At 37.4% G+C, this 13,218-nt stretch overlaps 3 protein-coding genes across 4 annotated transcripts in view; 1 reads left to right on the top strand and 2 right to left on the bottom strand.

The window, feature by feature from the left end:
- Positions 1-948: 948 nt before the first annotated feature.
- cldn10l2 (claudin 10-like 2) lies at positions 949-3,277 on the bottom strand. The gene is made up of 5 exons (XM_014995768.2): positions 2,916-3,277; positions 1,802-1,963; positions 1,610-1,697; positions 1,385-1,492; positions 949-1,313 (listed from the first exon to the last, which is right to left on the bottom strand). The coding sequence occupies exons 1-5, from the start codon at positions 3,145-3,147 to the stop codon at positions 1,127-1,129; spliced, it is 777 nt and encodes a 258-aa protein (XP_014851254.2). The 5' UTR covers positions 3,148-3,277; the 3' UTR covers positions 949-1,126.
- Positions 3,278-4,056: 779 nt separating this feature from the next.
- LOC106922988 (claudin-10-like) lies at positions 4,057-10,145 on the bottom strand. 2 transcript variants are annotated; one of them, XM_088016576.1, is made up of 5 exons: positions 8,614-10,145; positions 5,200-5,361; positions 5,036-5,117; positions 4,843-4,947; positions 4,057-4,713 (listed from the first exon to the last, which is right to left on the bottom strand). In XM_088016576.1, the coding sequence occupies exons 1-5, from the start codon at positions 8,825-8,827 to the stop codon at positions 4,557-4,559; spliced, it is 720 nt and encodes a 239-aa protein (XP_087872702.1). In that variant the 5' UTR covers positions 8,828-10,145; the 3' UTR covers positions 4,057-4,556. The 2 variants fall into 2 exon arrangements, with proteins under 2 accessions (XP_087872702.1, XP_014851278.1); XM_014995792.2 differs by lacking the exon at positions 8,614-10,145 and adding an exon at positions 5,963-6,379.
- A 248-nt stretch (positions 10,146-10,393) lies between these two features.
- The window catches only part of LOC106922936 (ATP-binding cassette sub-family C member 4), a 50,578-nt gene continuing 47,753 nt past the window's right edge, over positions 10,394-13,218 (top strand). Inside the window, exons 1-2 of the mRNA XM_014995709.2 lie at positions 10,394-10,705; positions 12,179-12,289. Of these exons, the coding sequence (XP_014851195.2) occupies positions 10,632-10,705; positions 12,179-12,289 (185 nt within the window). The 5' untranslated portion in view covers positions 10,394-10,631. The remainder of the gene's footprint in view (positions 10,706-12,178; positions 12,290-13,218) is intronic.

The following is a 13,218-nucleotide window of genomic DNA, read 5'->3' as shown; positions in this document are numbered from 1 at the left end:
ATCATGCAAAGGACAATTGATTTCTATCTAGAAAAGCTGTCCAACCTTTATATGAAAATGTCATAATTGAAAAGATACTCAAATAAAAAGGGCACAAAATATTCTTAATGCTTACTTGTTTGTCTCAAAACTGACAAGAAAGAGCAAAATGCCTTCCTTTTTTGTTTATAGATGGGTTTCAGATTTTTAACACTGGAAGTGCTTTTTCTTCTTCTTTTTTGTTTGTTTTCAAAAATGGTCAACACATTTTTTGGTCAATATCTGATTTGATTTCTTTTTTATTCAAAAAAAAGTTTACTGTGATGAAAAAAAGTAACATGTTAATTGTTTAGTTCTATACTTACACTTCTCCTTTTTGCACTGATTCACATCTTTTGCATTAGTTTCTTGTTTTTAAACAAACCTGAAGACCCCTCTAGGGGATTTGTGTCCTGTTTATTTTAGTTTTGTGTGTATTTGCATAAATTAGGTACTGTTATTTTAGCGACTGTTGCATACTGTGCTTTGTTCATGGTTTCTCAGAAGTGTCCCTGAGCCCATGGATAAGTTTCTTCAAATTCCTCAGGAGTTTGAAGTTTTCCCATCCACCCACTTATCTCTCCCAATTCACGGTCAAAGTTGAAGATCAGAAATTGGGTAAAGATAGAAAGTTTTACTTTTTGACTCCACCCTGACAGCTTGGGAAATTACCCAGTTTGCTGCAGAATAGGACCAAATCTGTCCATGAATTGTCCTCTCTAACCTATCAGCATTTCATGAGCAAAACACAGAGACACTTGAACCTCTGCTTGAGGGAGAGACTAGAGTGAGCACACCTCATTTCTCCAATTAAAAAGCCACAACCTCAGACTTACAAGTTGAAAGATGTTTGAACATTTTCACATCAATTTCACAACAATCCTTACTTGGTGTCATGTGAATTGTTTAAAAATGGTGAAATCCAAAAACTCAGACTTTGCCTTTATTAGCACCTAAACACCAATTGGCTAATTGATGAAAAGCAGTGACGAAAAACATAGTAATGATAGAAAATGATACAAAATCATTGCATTCAGTTTAGTCAGACATTATACACTTTCTTCCAACCCTGCTGCAGAACTTTGCAAGTCTTGAAAGAGCTGCGGTACTACACAAATTCATCTCTTTCTGACAGTTTTGGTGTAGCTTGAGACAGCCTTGAGATCTTGGTGCTTGATCGTCCTGAGGCGTAAGACCCATAGAATCGGGAGGGTTCGTAGTATCCTGTGTACAAACTTCTTCCTCTGTAGGATGGGGGCATGTATGTTGGTCTGCCATATACCTCTATCACTGTTCTAAAAAAGCAAAACATAAAGTTAATGGTCAACTTATTACATACGAAAGAAGAGATGAGTGGTTGACATACCTATTAGGGTAGATTACTTTGATGACCGTCACAGCATACAGAACAGCCCCAAAAAATATTAAAAAACATCCCACCAAACCCAGAAAAATGGGTGGTCCTAAATCATACCTAAAATAAAAACAGAAAACAAAACAAGAAAATTCACATTTTAATAATGAAAAACTGTTTTGATTAGTATTTTCCTGTAGCGACAAAAAAAAAAAAAAAAAAAAAAAAAAGCTATACCGTAATTCTCCTGCTGGTAAATTGGTAGCAAAAGCTGATCTGGCAACTCTGTTGATGTATAAGCAGTAGGCAACAAGATTTGACACACCTGTGTGGAAAGGTTTCGACGAAACCAAGAAATAAATAAAGGCAAAACATTTCTTCCAATTTTTTTTTTTTTTGAGAAAAACACACCTGAACTCTTGTACTCACCACCAACAAAATGAAAAACGGCTCCAGAAAAGACTAGCTTGTCTTTGGTTGGTTCCGCTCCACCGATGTAAGTGCACTCCATCCCAACAAAGCAACATACGACTGCAAAGAATCCAATCGTCAAGCCGCACATTAGCAACCCCCGAACTGCCTGGACGTAATCTGTCAGCAACAAAAAATATGAAAAAAATGTTATTGGTTGTACTTTTGTCTTTTCTTGCTGCGAGAAGGTTCTGGGTTTATTAGATCCTGGCTTGGCGTCTGTCTGCACGCAGTTTGCATGTTTGACTCCTGTTTACTCTGCTTAGAACCCTAGAAACATGACTGTTGGTTTGCCTTGAGTTAGTTAGTTAGTCACTATTTAGATGCAGAGACCAGAAGCCCAGAGGACACTTGTGGATCAACATTGTTAGACTACTTTTTAGACTCCTGTTCTCCCAACCCAGAAATGGAATTAGACCAAAGGATACTTAGCAGCCCTGAACAGGAGCACCTAGTTACAAACATACTTTAGATCAACATTAGATTATTTTTCTTCTTTTGCTCTTTTTCTTCTTTTTCTTTCCTTTGGTTTGTTATTTTGTTTGTATTTCCTTTTAATTCACGTAAAGCACTTTGAATTGCCTTGTTGCTGAAAATGTGCCTTATAAATAAAATTACCTTACCTTACCTTAGTTAGAGGATGTACAACAGTACAATTGGAATTTGGAATTGCATTTAGTGGTGAAGAAATTATGTTAAGCATATCTTTAGAATATGAAACAATCATCTTCCACACATGATAACTCTCCATTGAATTTTTGAAGAGTTAATGCCCCAAAGCTCATTCAGATATGTCTAAAAATTCAATAAAGTAGACAGAAGGTCTGCCTTTTGGGCTGAGACACTAAATCCACTGTTTGCTGAAGCCAATTTTTATTAAATGGCGTATATAGCACACCTAACCGATTAGACTGCCCTAAATTATTAGCTGATGAATCATTAAATAAATTCAGTATGTTTTTGAAAACATTCTGACACTTCATATCACTTTGAGGGTGTCTCAACATTTATCGTTAAAACACAGTGAATTTTACAATTAATAAACTTTATTTTTTAAAGGAAGACAACTTACACAAGACACTCCAGAGGACCCCATAGTCTCTACAGTTGGTGACGGCAGTGGATTCGGTGTAACAGTCCTTCCACAGGTTGGACCAGTACCAGGCCACCTTGATTATGAAGGAACCGCCTTGTCCTCCGATCTGGCTGATTCTCCAGTAGTCCATTGCCATGGTGCACAAAATGAACAGCCATCCCAAGGAAGTGATCAAGAAGCCAAATATTTGTATCAAACGCTTCTTCATTGCTGAATTGACGAAATCTGCCAATGCAGCGTGGAGGTAAAAAGAAAAAAAAGATTGGAGCTCACACTTCTACATTTGAGTCGGAAAGGTTCCATATGTCATAGCAGAGGATGGAGATGATGACACTGTGTTTGTGTTATTTTTGTGGGTGAGGGCTGTATGACATTGTGCAAGATGTTTATAGTAAACCTTCTGTAGCCCGTCTTTAGTTTTGATTGTTTCACATCAGCTCAAGCCACTCTAGTCGAGGGAGGAGCCTTTGATGCTGTGCATACAGAGAGACAACATTTTACTACATCTATCTCAGTATTAAAGAGACTTTTCATAGATATATCCATCTTAGAAACTTTTATCTAAACAACTGTTGTTGACATTAGGTTGCAGATCCTGAATTTTATGCCTATTGGTTCCGACTTAGAAAAAAATCTATTAAGGTATAAACATTCCTCTTGCTTTTGAAGTAGTTGGTCACAGGAGTTTAATTTTTTAATTTTTCCAACTTCCTGTCGTTGTGCTGCTGTGCTATTGCAGGCCAAAATACTTTTGAACAAAAATTGATTTAGTTTCAGCTTTTTAAAATTAATTTCTGCTAATTTGTGTTGCTATATTCTGCCAGCACAAACATGAACATTGCAATCCCAGCAGTGCACCACTTCCTGCACTAATGCATGTTGTGGTACATATTAATGACTTTTACAAACAAGTCAAACATCAATAAAAAGGCATAAGCCCATGACGCAGGATTTGAACCCTTGACCTTTTTTCCTTCAAGGCACCAGTGCTGACAGCTGCTCCGTCACACAAGTCCAAGATTTAATGACTGTAATATTAATGTTTCTATTTGCAGAGATTGTGAAAAATCAATGAAGAGGGGTTGAAATGTCTTTAGGAAAAACTACTAGAACAAAATCAGATCTCAATATTTATTTTATCTGTTTTGATATAAACACAACTAAAAATACACAATGACAAATGTTCAAATGTATCAAATGTTACAATTTCTAAATTTGTCAGTATGGCTTTGATACAGTTACAGGTACAAGCAACTAAACCAAAATGCAAATAAAAGTAACATAAATTCAAAAGTTTCATAGAAATACACAGAGAATTATGACCATATTTGATCAAACAAGCTCATTCCTGGTCCACACTTTTCATGTTTTTATATTCAGAACGAAAACATTGAGTAAACTATGTCAGAAAACCTTTAAAGTACTTTGCCTTGAAGACAAAAAAAAAAAATCAAAAATTTAAAACTGAAATACAGGTGAAACACAAATCTATTTCGTGACCTCAGCTGCTATTAGACTGAGCCCCACTGCTGCTGTTGTCATATCTCATTTGCTGAAGGTAAAACTCCTAAAAGTCCACCAACAACTTTAGGTTTAAAAGATTTGGATTCACCTCCCTTACACATATGCATTTTTATCAAAGTGCTGCACCCTGGAGGAGCTGCTGTTGTCTGCAGCATGCCCTTCCTTTACAGGCTTTGTCTGCCCTCTTGTGTAGGCGGTGATGTGTGAATGTGAGGCAGCGCCTCTGTAGATATAGTTTGCCTGACTGTGGCTGCAAAGGAGAAACAGCACAGCTTCATCTTTACAAGTCAAACTCCTTTAGGGCTCACAAACATGAATTACATAGAGGTTGCTTTAAAAAAAATCTAATGCATAATGCAAACACGTTGCTGATACTAACCTTCTTGAAAAAGAATCTGCAACTGAGAAGCAGAAGACACTGCCCCCCAGAATGCAGAGGATACCACCGGCCCAGCCGATGAAGAGAGCAGCTCCCAGCTCATACCTGGAGACAACACAAAAATACTTTTAGGCTATGTCCCACAAGCGTCTCAGTTGAAAAACACAAAAGAGACCTTCAGTATAAAACTTACTTCTGAGACATAAACATCGGGTCAAAAAACTCAGTTGTTATCCGGTGTGCATAGAGAGAACAGGCAGAAAGTGAGCAGATGCCTAAGAAGAAGAAGAAGAAGAAACAAGCAATTAAATGGTTTTGAGAAAATCTTTGCCGCTCAGACAGATCATGTGCACTTACCACAGAGAATAAAGTCTACACCAGCAAAGCAAGCGATCCTGGCTTTGTTCTTGTCGCTTCCTCCAATTTTGGTGCATTTCATTCCTACGAGGGCAAGCACGGAACCGAACAAACCCAAGCAGATGGCTGCAATCATCAGTCCCCTGCAAGCCTGGATGTAACCTGTGAAACAGAAGCAAACCAAACCTGTCTGGAATCCAAAGAGTCTTTTGTCTTCATTTGGCGGTTTTCAATCTCAGCTTAAAACACAGCAAGGTCAATGAGCTACTGACCTTCTGAACTCTTTACACAGAAAGCATGAAGAGCAATTGACCATTACTGCTGCCAGGCAATTTTTGGTAACTTTGTTGGTATGACATTTGTCACTCCAATCAGCTTCTGAGGCAAAGATTACCTCTAAAGTCAACCCCTAAAAGTAGTCATCCATGGCCAACACTGCCTGAGGGACCTTGTAAATCTTCTTTATGGTTTTCAAGTTCCAAGAAGAAAGGCTAAACATTGACATATTTGGGGGTAAATGAGTGTTTCATTGGAAACTTGCCTTGGGCATCACGACATCTTTTTGTCTATAAACTTGAACTTGAATTTTCTAACAAAACTGAAGGAGGAAACAAGCTGGTGTTTAAAATGTTTTTTTAAAACGCTACGGGAAGAAGAAAGTTAAACACACATTTCAGCTTTGTATAAATCGAGTAAAACAAATAAGCATGAGGTAAAGCAGCCACTGCAATGAATAACGGATCATTTTAAAAATGGAGCTGACCATCCAGAGCCAACATTGATGGAAAGTCTCTGCAGTTGGAGATCCCCGTCGAATCGGTCACACAGTGCTTCCACAGATTGGCCCAAAAAGTAGATGTGGTAATGACAGATCCATCGTTTGAGGAGACCTTCCAGAAGTCCATCGACACGGTGGAAGACTCCAGTATCCAGCCCGATGTAGTTAAGACAAAAGCCATGATCTCCTGATACATGCCGCTCATGCTGCAAGGACGACTCCTTCACGCCGGCCGGAACGATAATTCAGGTGGCACGGGCGGAAATTAATTAATGGCTGAGAAAAACTTTTTGGGAAAAGGTATCTTTGCTCTGCTTGAGTTTGTTGAATGGATAGTGAACAATTGATAGTTAATGTGTTGTGGACAGTTATATTCCGAAGGGAGGAGTTTGGCCCTAAACATCAACAGGTGGCCAATGGTCAGCCCTTTCACAAAGTCACTGTGACTCAGAGCTGCACTGGTAGGGACTGAAATCACAGAACGTAGATGGTTTGTGAAGTCGTTACTAAAGAAGTTAGATATTCAAGCTTGGCACACGTCCAGAACGTGTTCGGGGTGTTTATGGAAAAGTTTTAATGTAGAAGCACAAGGAGAAAACCTCTCCTTGCTCTATATTGAGCTTTGTCAACATTCCGTCATCTTCTATTTTTCCTTGAGAGAACATATCCTTCACTCTCTCTCACCTTGTAGAAGGTTGAGATTAATGCTCAACTGAAATGTTTCAGCTTCCTCTTAGTCCTGAAATAGCAAGTTTTAGTTGAATTATTAACATTGTCTCTCACTTTAATCTCAAAAGGGTGAATTATACTCTCAGTTCAAAGAAAGGAGATGTTGTGATTACCAGCAATGTTCCAAACATAAAAGAACAGAAGATGTTTACTGCCAAACTAAATATTTATCCTGCTTTATTGATGTGAATCAGAGCTCCATCTTGTGGCTGAATGCTCTAAGTACTGAATCGTCTATTGCACTGCAGTTGATTCAGCTTTCTCAGGGCATGCTGCAAAATTAGTTACTTTTAAAGTAAAATATTTTACAGGTATTAAAGTTGTACTATTTATTTATTTTAAAGGGGCCCGATTTATATTTTTCTTTATATAGGCATGAGTATTCAGAGATTTTGCTCATTAAAAGAAAGTGATCTTGTAACATGCTAGAAGTGATTTAGCTTATGTGGGAGCTCCAGTTTTATCATGTTAGATTTAGATTAGTAATTTGTTGTCAATTTGTTGATAATCACAAGTGAACAAACATAAATTTAGCATCAGTCTGATATGTTAAGCTTTCCATAGGGGAGATAAATCTGGTACTTGCAGAAGTTTCACATAATTTCATTATCCTAGAACTATTGAGCAGGGATCTTATGATCACTCAAAGCAAAACAGATCAAAACTCCTCAAAATGGACTGCTTTTAGAAACTGATAAGTTGATTCGAGATAATAGAAAAGATATTGAAGACTTTCTGCCTCTCAAATTTAATTTGATTGTCCTGTTAAGCCTGCGTTATTGTAGTCAACAAAATAATTAGGGAAAAGAAGAAACTTATCGGAGAAAACTAAGCGAATCACAGTGCCTTCCGAAGACGAACCTTTTCAAATTATGTCACGTCACGACTGTAAACTTCAGTGTATTTTGATATAATTTAACACTAAGCAATGGTAAAGTGGAAAAAAAAAAAAAAGAATACAAGCCAGGAAAAAATTCAAGTCGGGAATCTCACTTTCTCACTTTAATTTCAGTATCAATACAGCTGCTTTCTGTGGAGACATCAGAGTGTTGAGAAGTGGTAGAGGCAGCATGATGCTGTGGGGGGAGGTCCCATTTGAATTTTTCCTCAAACAATGCAGGGGACAAAGGAACATGTAGGAGAAGATTAGACCAAAACTGCAGGGTTTCTTTCTGGTTGATAACAGTAAAAAGTTCTGAATCCATACATCACACTTGTCAGATTTCTATTTGTAAAAAGAAAAATGTAGAACATAATTAATTTCCCTTGTCAGTTTTTGGTATGTCCAAAAAAAAAACAAACAAAAAAAAACCCATTAAAGTTTGAGGTTTTTATGTGACAAACAGCAAAGAAAAATTATTGTTACTGTAAGGACAAATTTAATATGTATTGTGAAATAAGTGTGGCTAAATGCATTTTGTGATTTTCTTTATGAAACATAGTGTTGGATTAACGTAACAAATATTTTGAGCATCAATCGTGTGCTCCTTACATCCTTACATCTTTTCATGCGTTTGCTTACGTTGCACTGATGTCTAAGTAATAATACTGGTAATTTACACTGATGTACTTCCTTCCACTGTATTTTATGTACATTTTTAATCCCAATGTAAATTTTTGTAAAACTAAACTGTTTCAAAATTAAGGCAGTATCATAATTTGTTCAACTTCATTTTTTTACTGTTGTATCATTAACCAAGCTATTACTTACTTTCCACCACGACTCTAAAAACATTCATGGTTTAACATCTCCTATATATATATTTTTTTACACATTTACCACATTTAAAACACAAACTTTCATCTGGAAAAACACAATCACTTTATTATTTGCTGTCTTAAAAAAAAAAAAAAAAAAAAAAGTTAACTTTTTGGAAGTCTGAAATCAGAATACAGTGATCTCTTACCTTCAAGGTTGAAGATGGTAAGATGAGGTCTGCAGTGTAGAGCTCCAATGGCATTCCCAGCACAGTTGTACCACAGACCCTGGAGCACCCATGTGGCTGTAATGACCGAGGATGCTCGGCTCGTGGCCCTCCACTCATTGGACACCGTGGCGGCGATGGTGGCGCAGAGCCCGGCTAGGCCACTGAGGAAAGCCAGAATCTGCCAGCCTGTCATTTGATAGCTTTAATAATGTGTGCTGTCTTTGTCAATATCAAGATATAAGGAGAAATAAAAAAGACCTCAGGCAGGTAGAATTACACTGTGGACATGTGTTTCACAAAGATGATTAACAGACAGGACATCTTGATCGCTCACCTTGTGAGGGACGGACACGCGTGTCTCAAAGTGAACGAGTAAAGGAAGGATGAGCATGCTGCAAAAATTAGTTAGGCAGTTAGGCATTACATTTTCGAAGGGAAAAAGAGAGAATCCTTCATTTGTGTGTTCTCATTATGCCAAGTATCATATTAACATAAAAATAATAAAGAAGTAATCATTAATCCTAAACAAAATAGGAGACAAACAGGTGACAAAGTCCAGTTACTGGTTCATCTATTTTAGCACACAGTATTTAGCAACTGTGAGAGTAATGATTACCAGCTGTTTTATGAACATGTATGTCATTGTTCATGTTACCTTGAAGAATAGGGTCTGAAGTAGAAAATGTGGATCCAAATGGCTCATAATTTTTTAAAAACGCTTCTGTTTTAATTTGAAAGCTCACCAGTCAACATCCCACCAAATTATCTGTACCCACTTGCAGAGTTTCAAAATTTCAGTGCATTAGGCTCCTCTATCATTACATACGATGCACAGCCAGAGGTCAGTTTATTTTTCCATAAGTCTAAACTGAACACCTACATTCTGGTCCAGAAAATTTGGCACATTCTTTGCAAAATAGATCAGTTAGACTGGAAGGAGATGTAACGCCACCACGATGTTTCACCAGGGGAAGGATGGTTCAGATTCATGTGCAGCAGTGTTGCGCATATAACATTTTACATGTCGGTCAAATTTTTCAATGTTGGTTTTATTTGATCATAGGACCTTCTTCCACATGAACGCTGTGTTTTACATGGCTTTTAAGAAACAGCCAACAGGACATCGTGTCACTTTCCTTTATGTTTTGAGGTGAGGTTGTTTTTCTTTGCAGATTTCAGAAGCAGTCTTATAGTTTATGAAGTTTTGCATTCTCCGCATTTCCAACATTTCCGAGCTCTTTCGACATTGTGGCTTTTACTGACAATTTTGTGCAGGAAACATAAAATTCTGACCAAACAGGCAACTGTTTGGACAGCACAAGGGGGCTTCCACGCAATTCTTAATTCAGATATCTAAAAATGTAACTTTGACTAGTCATGACTACATTCAAGATATTTTAAACCGTTCCATCAAATTTACGCAGGTAAATCTGTAAATGTAACCATCAAAAGCCAAATAACAAACTCGTAGAGTATTTTAAAACTCAAAATGCACATTTCACTTTACCCAGAAGAAGAACTGTTGAATATAGTCATTTCCGACTATGAGCTCTCATTGATTTTGCAACATTTGTCTGTTGGATACAAAAATCTGAAGAGCCGCTTCGGAGTCGAGTGATCCGAAGTGGATCACGCATGCGCAAAGCTGCTTCTCGTCAGATTTTCCTACTGATTTTCCTATTCACCGAGATAGACATAGCTATCTATCCGAATAGATAGCTATGTCTATCTCCCGGTGCTATGTGACGTAGCATCGATGTGCGCATGCGCATTATCACAAGGTAGGGGGGTTAAATGAACTGGTAGCACAGATAGTTACAACACCGGGACACCGGCTGCCAATCTCCTGCAGTAATCCTACCCTGAATGTCACAAGGGCCGAATCTGACACACAGAAGAGTTCATAACAGCTGCTCTCGCTGTGTTTTCACCTCTATATCTCTCTGGGACATAGCCTGCAGAAGCAGCCTGCTGGGTTTGCTTTCACTGTTGGGGCGATGGAACCTCTGAATAAGGAGAAGGAGGATAATCCGTCAGCCACAGCTAATCTTCTCTCCAAGATTTTCTTCTGGTAAGAAAAACTGCCCTTTCCCACTGACAGTGTGGCGTGACCTGAGCTGAACAGAGGGCTTTGCAGAGTGCATAGGCAGTGGACAGTGAAGAGACCCTTTCCTGGATGTGATAACTGGTAGCTGCAGAGCATCATATTAGGCAAGAAAGTTCTGCTTTTTAGCATTAAAACAATACTCCACTTTAATTCTAGAAGAAAAAACAAGCTTGAGAAAGGATTTATGTACAAAGTCAACATAAGCCCTTTTATTGGCCTAATTTTATTTGTGTTAACATTGCTTTATGTGTAGATGTTCTTTTATTAAGGATTGTTATATTTCCATTTGCAATAACAATAATCCTAAATTGCATTAAATTATCTGCTTTAACATTTTTGTACAACACTAGCTGTTACTGTTGAAATATTGGGATTGCCAATTGTCTTCAAGCATGAAATTAAAAAAAGAAGAAGAAAAGAAAGCATTTTCAAATAGTATCTTCTTTTAATGAGTTTTCCATACCGCTGATATTTACATGCACAGTATAAAAATGCACAATGTTTCTCACTGGCTGACATCAACACAGACTAAACTTTTTCTGTTTAGGAATTTTGGCCTATTCCCTTTGACAAAACTGCTGTGTTTCTCACACATACCCTTGTATCTCTGCTAAGAAACTTTCTCCAGGATAGAGAGGACTTGAACCACTTTACAACTAATTTGGTACTGTGCCTAAAATCACTGTCCATTTTAAAGATCCATTGGTGCTCAGGTTGTAACATCCTGGCAGGCGATGCTTTAATATTTTCACACTATGTTCCTTCCTCATGATGCCATCTATTTTGTGAAGTACAGCAGTTGCTCCTACAGCACAACACTATAACACACATAATACTGCCACCGCCGTACCTCACAGCTGGGAAAATGTTCTCAGGCTTGCAAGTTTTTGCCTTGTTTTCTGTAAATGTAATGACGATCATTATGGTCCAATTGCATCCAAGTGGAGGCCTTTGATTTTATTCCTGACATGTTTTCTGATTTCTTTAGATTTTTCAATGCCACATTAGGATGATTAAGACTATTTCAGTGACTGCTTTAAAGTACATCCACATATGCGTTTTTATTTAACTTGAGTGGTATGAATTAGCCACTCAGAAGCTTTCAAGGCTTTTACATGATTATCTGGGCTTCCCCCGGGTTCCTAGGGGCATAATCATAGCACATGTAAATCTTCATTTTTGTCTGTGTTTCTCCCTTCCTCTTTTTCCCACCTCTCCCCCTCATTATTCTGTCTGACAGCGAGACGAAATGTCTGTTTGTGTAGTGAACAAAAAAAGACATTTTTGTTTATGTCTGTTTGGTTATACTAACTCCTTAGCATAACCAAATTTAACCTTGTCTATGTTTGAGGAACTTTTTTTTTTTGTCTGGTTGTTAGTTTCTTTTACTTATTGTTGTAAAAATAATTAACATGCGGTCATATATTGTATTCTTAGCTGGCTGAACCCCTTATTCAGAGTTGGGTACAAGAGGAGACTGGAAGAGGATGACATGTACAGAGTTCTCCCAGAGGACGCATCCCAGCGACTTGGAGAGGAACTACAGCGGTAACACACTCACTTATTTTTGTTAAGTTAGTGTAAAAGTATCTGTAGTCACATACAGATTTGGTGGTCGATAATCTTTTAAGGTTATTGAACTAAAAGAGTCAATGCAATATATTAAAGACATCTCTAAAGGTAAAATGTATATAAAAAGTAATTTATTTAAATTATGTTTTGAGCAGTTTTAGATTGAGTTGAATTAGGATTCTATAGTAATTTGAATTTTAAAGAAATTTTGTGTGTTTTTTTTTTAGACACAAACTCTGCTTGGGCAGATCCACCACTATTATTCACCATCATAGTGTTATTACCCTGTTCTTCGTGGAACCCTCCAATATACGGCAGGCAGACAAGGCATTTTATTTAGTATTTTGATGCTGAAAAAAAAAAAAGTCAAAATTCAGAACAGAGACATATCCAATCCACATCTAGCACTTTACTTTGCCACACAGGACCAATTACATAGATACAAAACATAAAATAGTAAAATGACAAATACTTTAAGCACACATATAACTGGCCATGCAATCAAAACTAAAATAAATAAATAAAATGAAGTCAGAATATCATCTTTAGTCAAAAGTCAACACAAAAGGTGAATTTTAAGAAATTATTCAAAATCAGTCTGATGTGCTATGGTAAGGCAAAAGAGAGATTCAAACATGTTATAACCACTGCAGTCCCTGTGCTGACAAACATTTAGGACATTCCTATCTTTATTTGCCTTCTCTTTATCAGACTTTTTCAAGACTTTCTCAAGTGTAGAAATCCTCCACTGTTCTGTTTCTATAATATCCTCTCTGTGCCTGTGCTCTAGTTGACTGACCCACACAAAATTTAACTCATAACTATATCAGATTTAGATCCCTGAGGCCCTCTGGAAACCAATGCAACATTAGGTTTTAGGACAGTATAGGAGCTTGAGTTCAAAT

This window comes from Poecilia mexicana, unplaced genomic scaffold (assembly GCF_051168715.1).
Source record: "Poecilia mexicana isolate PSO_F unplaced genomic scaffold, ASM5116871v1 scaffold_2, whole genome shotgun sequence".
Lineage (NCBI taxonomy): Eukaryota > Metazoa > Chordata > Actinopteri > Cyprinodontiformes > Poeciliidae > Poecilia > Poecilia mexicana.
Note: the sequence above shows the minus strand (reverse complement) of the source record. Positions and strands in the feature narration are given on the sequence as shown.

Bases quoted from the DNA above. Each gene is read 5' to 3' on its own strand.
- cldn10l2 (XM_014995768.2), bottom strand. From the start codon at position 3,147: ATGAAGAAGCGTTTGATACAAATATTTGGCTTCTTGATCACTTCCTTG. The intron at 1,698-1,801 runs GTGAGTACAAGA...CTTTCCACACAG, and splicing joins CGTTTTTCATTTTGTTGGTG to GTGTGTCAAATCTTGTTGCC. The intron at 1,493-1,609 runs GTATAGCTTTTT...TTTTTATTTTAG, and splicing joins TTACCAGCAGGAGAATTACG to GTATGATTTAGGACCACCCA.
- LOC106922988 (XM_014995792.2), bottom strand. From the start codon at position 6,182: ATGAGCGGCATGTATCAGGAGATCATGGCTTTTGTCTTAACTACATCG. The intron at 5,118-5,199 runs GTAAGTGCACAT...TCTTCTTCTTAG, and splicing joins TGTAGACTTTATTCTCTGTG to GCATCTGCTCACTTTCTGCC. The intron at 4,714-4,842 runs GTTAGTATCAGC...TCTCCTTTGCAG, and splicing joins GCAGATTCTTTTTCAAGAAG to CCACAGTCAGGCAAACTATA.